Genomic DNA, 9,409 nt, shown 5'->3' with positions numbered 1-9,409 from the left:
TCGATACAGGCTTTTGTATCTGGCTGTACTTCTTGGGTACTGATCTTTTCATTGCACCCCTTTGGAGCTCTGACAGTTGACTCACTTCCCTCACTTGCTTAATTCCTTTTCCAAAGGAATTCCTTTTCCAAAGGAATTAAGTAATTTGAGTGTTCAGGTTCTGATCCAAACAGGGCAACGTTGTCTGCATATAAAGAAATGCTATGATTAGCTCCACCTGATCAGTGTGAGTTCTATTTACATTTTTAGCTGTTTTGCTAGTATTTTAGTGATTATCTTAAAATCTATGTTGAACATGGAAATTGGATGGTATGATGAAGGCTCTGTTTCATCCCTGTCTGGCTTCAGAATTAGTTATTTGATTTGCAAATTTGTATTAAAATTCACTGCCAATTCGATCTTGTTCGGGGTTTTTCTACTTTGCATTGACCTGAAAGAGTTCAGTATTTCTGCCAGACATATTTCCGCATAAAGGGCTTCACGAGAGGCTTCGYCCAGCCTCAGTACGTTTACATTTTTTAGCTCAGTAACCCACGTCATCCATGTCATCAGATCTGTGAAGCTCTTTTGTTCATAGCTCTGCTGGCTTGTTACCCCCTAAGCTGCYAAGCTAAAAGTGTATGAGGTTTGTTTGAAATTCTGCCTCCTAAATTSCCAGACTTGGTCACAGAGCTTTTGTAATAAAATCATATTATACTTATATTTAAGTTTAAGAATATTTTGCAATGTTTGAGAGTTGCCTAAACTAATCCTATTTGATTTTTCCAAAGCTGACTCATATGCAATAATTTGGCCTCTTATAACAACTTTGAGCACTTCCCACAAGTGTCTCTAATTTCAAGATATTCTGTAATTTTTTTAGCAGATATGTTTAGAAAGGTTTCGCTCTGCTAACAGATGCACAGAAATACCATGCAGAGGACTGTCCGAGTGTAATGGAGACTGGGGCGTGATCTGAGATCAAAACGTTATGGTATTTGTTTTTTTGGTAATGTTTGCTATAAGCTTGGCATCCAATGAAAACAAATCAATACAAGAAAATGATTTGTGCTTAAAAAGAGTATTTTCCGTAAATCAGGTTCTGGAGTTGCCAAATGTCACCTAAATTAGTAAAGGTGATAAGATCATTTAGAACCATTAGAGTGGCTCCATATTTTTGCTTGCTGAGCTGTCAGGATTGAGGCAAAATACTTTATGGTCCCCACTTACTATTAAATTTATGTTTGAAAGGTCAGATGACTTTCAAAGGGTTTTCTGAAAAATGCTGGATCATCAGTTTTGGGCCTGCAGATATTCAACTTTGTTACATGAGTGAAGTAAAGATASCCCACAGATGCAATGATGGATTGACCCTTTGGTTCACATATTGTTGAGATGATTTATGCTTTTCCAAATAACTGCAACAYAGTAAGTCTTGCTGGAAAAAGTGAATTGATGTATTTTATCTGTTCTGTGAGACTTCTGCTCAGATGCTCTTATAGTATGAGTYTCTTGAAGGAACAGCACATCATCAGCCAGAGATCTAAGGCATGTGAAAGCGTAATGTTATGCACATAATTTCTGTTTACTGTAGAAGAGGAACAAGGTACAACATGTGAGGATGGGATGTCATGACTGAAGCCACCTCTAATCACATCTCCTTGGCAAATGGTGTGATGACAACGATTGACAGGCCCCACCTGCACTATATCCCTGTCTGTAGTCACCACCATTACTCGACTTGATAGCCACTCTTTACCAAATCACACTGAGGAGCAGGGCAGCCATGTGTTGTATCTTGTTCGTCTCCTTTAGGGAACMGTAGTTGTGTGCTACTAGCATTACTTTCCCTTTTAGTTGAATCACTCAAGTACAACTCAAGTATCGGACATTTATTAATGCCCTGCAGAGTAGCCATCAAACCTGGGCAGGGCATAGCAAGCTAGTGCAGCACTTCACACGCAGCGGAAAACACGGAGTGAGTTMAYATTCAAACAATAAAACTGTATAAATGTGTACAGCGAAGACCAGCTGGCCACAGTGCAAATATCACTCGTCAGCACTCCCCAAGTAGAGCCCAGGAAGTTGTTATGCCCCTGATGGAGTGAGCCCTCAAACCCTGGGGCATCAGTAGATCCCTTCTGGTGTAAGCAAGAGAAATGGATTCCACAATCCAATGGGAAAGCCTGTCTGGACAGAGTCTTCMCCATTGCTGGGTTAACAACACAAACAGTTGATCACACAACCTCAGATTCTGTGTGGTCAATGTAAATGTGCAATCTGCATACAGGGCACAGGAAGTGTGACCTTTATTGTTAGCCATGGAGCTGTAGTCCAAAGGTTTAATCGTAGGCAGATATGCTGGTTGCATTAGGTCAGAAGGTGAGGCAATGGTAGCTGATGCATATCAAATGTACCGGTGCACAACAATCACCCGTATTCATTGGCCCGGTAGTTGGGCAGAAACTGAATATCTCCTGGGTGCTGAGCATCTTTTTAGTGTCAGTAGACTCGCAGCATAAAGAAATCCAGTGCACATCCTGGGCTCATACAAGTTTTTCTTCAAATGGTTGGTGCCGCTTCATCTCCACTGGAAATTTTCAGTAGGTCAACGTGAAGGTCCTTCTCATGTTATGTGTTGTCTTGTGCCTGCCTCRGTATTTTCTCTGTAATCCAAAAGCTGTGAATCCTGGCTATCTAACACGGGTGCATMGTCCGCCATACGGTGTTTGTCCCAGTCTGTGTTCTCTATCAAACTCTGTGGGAAAGAAAAATTTGAAAAAAAAATCTACAGATTTACTACCTTTTGCTTTTTCAGGCAACCCTGTCACTTTTAGATTTTAGTGCTGACAGCACATCTTGAGGTCAATGCGTTGGTGTAATTTGTGGCTCTCCACCAATTGTAACTATTGTAGTTTTTAGTTGAATAAGCCTAGTATAATGACTGCTGCCAKTCGCCCTTTTAGACACCATAATTMATTTTTTCTGATTCTATTTAAAACATTTATTTAGCCTTTGTACTAGAGAAGTGATTTATATGTCACTTGACATTTCCCGTATATTGTAACTGTCAGGAATACTCTACAACAATAAATGATTGAAGATTTAAAAAAGTGTATGGTGAATTGAAAGTAATCACATGTTTCTTTGGCTTTTCATCTTTTTTGTTACTTTTTATTTTATCTTATTCAAAAGAAAGACAATTTGAAGAATAAATCAAGCTGCTGTTCAGGAACTATGCAAGCTTGCATTTGCAGCAATATTTCTTTCAAAGCAACAAGGGGGTGGATTCTTATACAAACGGTTAATAGTCTGTTTTTTAYATAAGTAACCTTTAGGCAGCAGATGGTGACCTTTCTCCCGCTGGCCATCCATGGGGTGCCGAGGCATTCCTTCACACAGCTGACCATGTGGTGAAAGAGCCTAAGTGACCATCTGCCTCTGGTGACCACAACAATAGGCAGCACCCTCCTGAAGTGTGCTATGGGATTTTGGCCTTTGTACTGACTAGGAACTGGTGAGAGGAGAATTTTATTACCTTGATTCCAGCTTGGTTAAACGTTCTGTTCTACCCCTTTAATTGGTGCTGTTTAGGTAATAAATAGTCAAACAAATGTACAGGACCAGTTTGGATGGAGATTACCAGACAAATAACATACGAAGAATATTTACACTAAAACCTACCTTGTTTTACAATGGACAGAAAATCTACTTTGTTTTCATCTAYGACATAAAACAATTCAAAGTTAAAGTCAATGATAACGGCAGCTGCTTCCCTTTTTAATACTGTGCATTGAAGTTGAATCTGACATGACAATTGGTAAAAGAAAACATTTTGTTTCAGGAAATACACTCAATTACGTCGAGTCATTGGCTTTGCAACAGTTCCATTTCCTGAACAAGCATGTGGCAACAGTGGCTGGTTGATTTCATGGGGTTGTTAACTTTGTCACAATCCTTCATATTAAGCATACATGTGATGATGGTGTGAGAAAAGACTCMTTTTTAACAGGAACAAACCTCTACTGGAGCCTGGCTCATTGTGAACAGTCATCTGCTGTGACTKAGGGTTTAAGTAGATAGGGCAGACATAGACAAACAAATGAACAAGACCAAAAATKTACATGTTTCTAAAACATAAACATTTTATCAATAATATTAATATTTCTGATAAGGTTACAAATTAGTTTGCACCTTTGCTGGGTGCTCCCCCCATTTAATACCCATGTGTTACAATTTTAATATTAACTTACTCCCACTTTGCATACATAATCCTATTTTTGTACCTTTGGGTACGAAAATGGTACAACATGGTAAAATTTCTCCTGAGAAGTTTTAGGAAAACATAATAAAAAAATGGACACTTATGATTTAGTTGTAGGTCGCTTTCTGAAGATTATATAGTTTCTCTTTTTCCACTGAATGTAGTTCTTACCCTCACTTTGGTTCAGTTGACTCCTCTGACATATAAGTGAATATGACACCAAAATAACTATGAGTGACCTCCTTCTGGTAGATAGTATTTACCTGAGCTGCACAACCATATTTCCTTGCTGCACAGTTTCTGTACGTGATATGTACATGACATTGCATTTAAGTGCTGGTTGTCAAAGGGAAAAACATCAAGATAGGTGCCACTTGATGCATTGCTGGTACAAAATTCTGTTTAAAGTAACCAAAGCCACTAAAATAATAATGGGGCAAAATGACCAGGTTTTCAGGTTTTGGGGGTATATGAAGATGATGCATTTAATTTATGTTAATAAAAACAATTGCCATTGTTTCTACATCAATTTTTTTTCACTGATGATGCACGAGGCTTGTTGTATGCATCTTTAAGCAATTAATTATGGTACTTTGTGGGGAAATTCATTACCTAAGGGAATTTTGACWGATTTTTGAAATGGTAAGAAGAAAGTTTCTTCTGTCCGTATTCATAAAAACACATTGGACCTTTCATTKTTTGGATTAAAATGTGTTTCATACTCTGAGCTTCTATGTTAATATGACCACAGTCTTCTCACAAAAGTAGAAAATATYAGGCTGAGCTGGGTCTGCTTTGGGCACATGTCATTTCTTTGAGCTTGAAAAGAGACAAAAACTAAAAAGAAAAGAGAAAAAGAAGGTCCCGAGAGGGGGTGGAAGGACGTGAGAACTAATTTGCAGGTGAATTAGATGGCACACTCTCCTTTGTGGCCATTGTGCTGCTCTCTGGCCAGATGGCCTCTTCAGACTTCTTTCACAACTATAACCCAAACATAACAAGAGCAAATACACAAATACACTTATGAGGGATTTAGGCTCTCTAATGGACTAATTTGGAACTCATAGTTAATGTTAATGGATATAATTTTAAGCCTGGCAGCACATTCCTTATAACTGTGATTATGAAATTTAGCATAATAATACCCAGAAAATGCAATTACTGTATAGTAAATTTCTTCCTTTGGTTTCTAAACATTCGGCTTCCTTTCCATTTTCCATCACTTCAGAGAGACACTTATGAACCCATTCATCTGTGGCTAACACAGAAATACTGCCTTATAAGTCTGCAGACAGCCTGAAAAATTATTAAACTGAAAAACTGAGCAAGGGGGAAAACTATCATACTTGCATTTCAGCAAGCTAAACATTATCCTATAGATACAGGTCGCTGGACTATTAATTATCAAGTTGATATTAAAAAAAATAACAAAACAACTCACAGAGGTTCTTGGCTTTAAAGGGGAATTGAAAAAAAACTGTTTATCATTTCAAGAKGCAATACAAATCTTAGTTTAGTAATGCTTTAGTTTATTTTACTTGATTCATATTGATTAGCATTTGTTAAATTCACTGTCACATATCACACTTTGTATTCTAATTTTGTGTAAAAACTCAAAACCATTTTGAATTTCAAAAATAAAAGTGAACAGCATAATCTTCATGTCATTTATATATCTTTTTTAAAAATAGGTGTACAAAAAGTCATGATTAAAACTTGTTAATTAGTAATAAAACTTGAAGATACACTCTGCATCGACACTCAGTTATTTATGAGTTGATGGAGAATTTATTTGTAAATTAGTGAAGTGGAACATTGTTTTCTCTGAAGACTACAGGGAATGTTTCAGTACGCCAAACTAGATGGAAATGCAATCACAGAATCTGAAGCGTCTGCGCTTTCTTCAATTACACTGTTTATTAGATCTGCAATGACTGTACAAATTTACAAGCCGTTAATTTATCAATTTCACAAAAGCAGCTGAGCTGATTCAAGAAATTCAACAACAATACTGACAAAAACAACTTTATTTAAATTAACATACCCATAAATACAATAAATACAGATAAACACGACTAAAAAATAAAATAAAATAATGGTTTCCCTCTTAATTCTTAGTTCTGGCCATCAAAAGTAGTCATGTAAACGTTTTCCAAAGCATGTTCATCTTATTGTCTGGCACTGAGTTTTCTTGTTGAAATTGGTGTGAAAAAGACTGACGATGCTCTGAGCTTCTMCTGACCGTCTTCTCTTTGCAAAGTAATCTGCCAAACAGAAGAAAGAACATTTTATTGATTTATAGCTCCTATTATGTAGCTATAATAGGAAATATTATAGAAATATTCACCATTATGAATATGTACTTTCACCTGTAATTCTTGCATCATTGGACTTTGCTACAGGTTTGGAGAGTGACCGCTTCCTTCTTGTAGGCGTTCTTTCAGCAGGATGCTTGAGTGTGTTGGACACACTTAAATAGTTCTCTTGGTTTGTCCCAAGGTGTTCATTATTATTGCTCTCACTACCATCATCTTCTGTTCTTGGAGAATTAACTTCAACCACTGGCTCTGGGGACTCCTGATAGAAAGACGGAGCACGACCTGCGGGTATTTCCTCCCACTGAAATCTGCCAAGCTGCRGTGTCTCAGATTGGAAGTTGAAGTTCCAGCGCTGGCTGTCCTGCCACATGATCTCCTTCAGTTTCAGCTGTAAGTCCTGACGCAGCTGGTCGTGGTCCACTGGACCGAAGAGGTTCCTGCAAACAGACTCTCTGCATCTGATATTCATTGTGCAAGTAATTTTGAAGAAGTTTGGATGGAAAAACGCGTCTGACAGGAGATGCTGCTGATGGTCTACACATGTCCTTGGGGTCCTGCAGGACGATTTAAAGGCTGCAGGGCTCACAATGTTTTGTTTGTACACAATGAATAGAGACTTCTGATTGGCTGCAGCTGTCTATACCAGGGAGAAGCAACAGAGGGGGCGAAATTGGATCATTGTCTGTTGAAAACCATTGAGACCCCAAACTCCTCCAGTTCTATCAAAGTCTGCCTTGACAAGCAGAGGTCAATTTAGAATTATCATAACAATAGTGATGTTTTTCCTGCTGAATGCACCGTTACATAGGCTGGATACACTTTGAATCAGGTCATTGAGAGTCACTTCTGATACTATCTAGATCTTCTGTGTTACTAAATAAACAATGAAAAATGCTAATTAACAGATGCATTGTTAAAAACCATTATAAAATGCAAACTTTGGTTGTTGTCAGACTGGTTGTTCAACAAAATGAAAACATTTCAGTATTGTAACTGTTGGATGGATATTTGGTTGATTTAACCTGATATAAATCACCGGAAATAATAGTTAAATTTTAAAAAATACTTAAGCTCCATCTATGTCATGTAGGGTTTGAAAATTTGCTACTATTGTAACACTACAATGTTGGGTAAATACATGTTACCGTAAAATAGCAGGTTGTGGGAGGAGAAAGAGCAGAACACTGAGAGGGAATAGCGTAGCTGTCCAGACGTTAATTCAACTTCCTTTCACAGAAGAGAACCCGTCTCCTAAAAAAAAACAGCGAAGAAAGAAATAGCTCCTCAAAAAGGCACAGCACAATTCCTAAGCTATAGATCAACTTTAGTAAATAACTGATCTTGTATGTAACTGCATTAATTGAAAAGGGAAAAAAAAATCTTACACTATTAAGATGTGTCTGAATCCAGAAAGAAGAAACAAGCAAACCAAACCAGGAAAACCACCCTCTTCTCTGTTCGAGTGTCTCATTGCATATTACATGGAGCACATTTAAAACCCTCAGCACAACACAGTTTAAATCAAAGCACGGCAGACATAAAGGGAAATATCTAGAACGATAGAAGAAAACAAAGTAGATGAATTTCAACAGGTGTAAATGATTATATACCACAACAAGCATCACTTACCTTTCACAAAGAACCTGTCCATACTCACATCAGAGGGAACAAAAGGTGGCAGGACAMTGACATGAGGACTGAAGAACCCAGGATTTAACTACTGATCTCTTCACTGACAGCTCTAACCTCTGAATCACTCTAAGCTTTACAAGAACACATTGTCTCCTAAAATGTCTGATGTTCTAAGGCGTGTAACTCCCTTATTTGCACTTCTTGGTGCATTTAYTTTTTTGCCCACTCATGTATTTACTATGTTTGATTCATCTGTTCAATGTTTTGTTTGAAAAAATGATCCATTAGCCAAYCACATGACAGCAGCTCAACCCATTTAGGGATGGTGAGCACAACTTGAGGAAGTTCAAACTGGGCGTCAGCAGAGAAGAAAGTGAATTTCAGTGTCTTTTGGGAYGGTTGTGGAATCCAGTCGATTTCTCTGAGTATTTCAGAAACTGCTGATCTWCAGTTGGCAGCAGCTGTGTGGATTAAAATACATTGTTCACACCAGAGGTCAGAGGAGAATGGCCACAGGGGTTTGAGATGACAGAAAGGCARCAACAGCTCAGATATCCACTCTTTCTAACCAAAGTAAAAAAAAATATCATCTCTAAGTACACATCCTATAGAACATTCACCCAGATAGGGGGAATGGGGTGAATCACCAACATCAGACAGCATGGCATTTTATCCAAACAGGAAGAACAGGAATCTGCTACAATGCCCACAGGTTCACCAAAATTTTATTTTAGAGAAAAACTTTGCCTGATCTRACTGATGTTTCTCARCATTCCCTCTCCTTYRTGACTATAATGTTYRTGTCTTGTGTTGTCTATTTCCAGCAGGATAATTCAGAACCTTTTGCAAAGCTCAAATAATCTCAAACTAGTATCTTGAACATGTCAGTAAGTCAACTCCACTCTAATGGCCATCCCTTTGGGATGTGGTGGATCAGATGATTCATATYGTGGATGTCAAGCTGACAAATCTGCAGCAACTGCATGATGGCATCAAAATAGCCCCAAATCTCTGAGGAATGTTCCTGATTCTAGTTGAATCAATAACATGAAAACTTAGGGTTGTTCTAAAAGCAAAAGGTAGTCCAAACAGGCCAAGCAAAATGTACCTAAAAAAGTGACCTGTCATTGTATATGGAGGACTTAATATTTACATCAAGATATTTTTTTCAGATTTGCTAAATAAGTATTAAACAAATACCTATAGTCAAGTATTG

General features: G+C 37.9%; 1 protein-coding gene across 1 annotated transcript; it reads right to left on the bottom strand.

Moving 5' to 3' along the window:
- Nucleotides 1–6,406: 6,406 nt before the first annotated feature.
- cdkn1ca (cyclin dependent kinase inhibitor 1Ca) lies at nt 6,407–7,030 on the bottom strand. The gene is made up of 2 exons (XM_008405718.1): nt 6,613–7,030; nt 6,407–6,507 (listed from the first exon to the last, which is right to left on the bottom strand). Exons 1-2 carry the CDS (start codon nt 7,028–7,030, stop codon nt 6,407–6,409), a joined length of 519 nt encoding a protein of 172 aa, XP_008403940.1.
- Between the last annotated feature and the right edge of the window lie 2,379 nt (nt 7,031–9,409).

Source organism: Poecilia reticulata, linkage group LG3, assembly GCF_000633615.1.
Source record: "Poecilia reticulata strain Guanapo linkage group LG3, Guppy_female_1.0+MT, whole genome shotgun sequence".
Taxonomy (NCBI): Eukaryota; Metazoa; Chordata; class Actinopteri; order Cyprinodontiformes; family Poeciliidae; genus Poecilia; species Poecilia reticulata.
The sequence above is the reverse complement of the archived record's forward strand: the minus strand, read 5'-3'. Positions and strand labels throughout refer to the sequence as shown.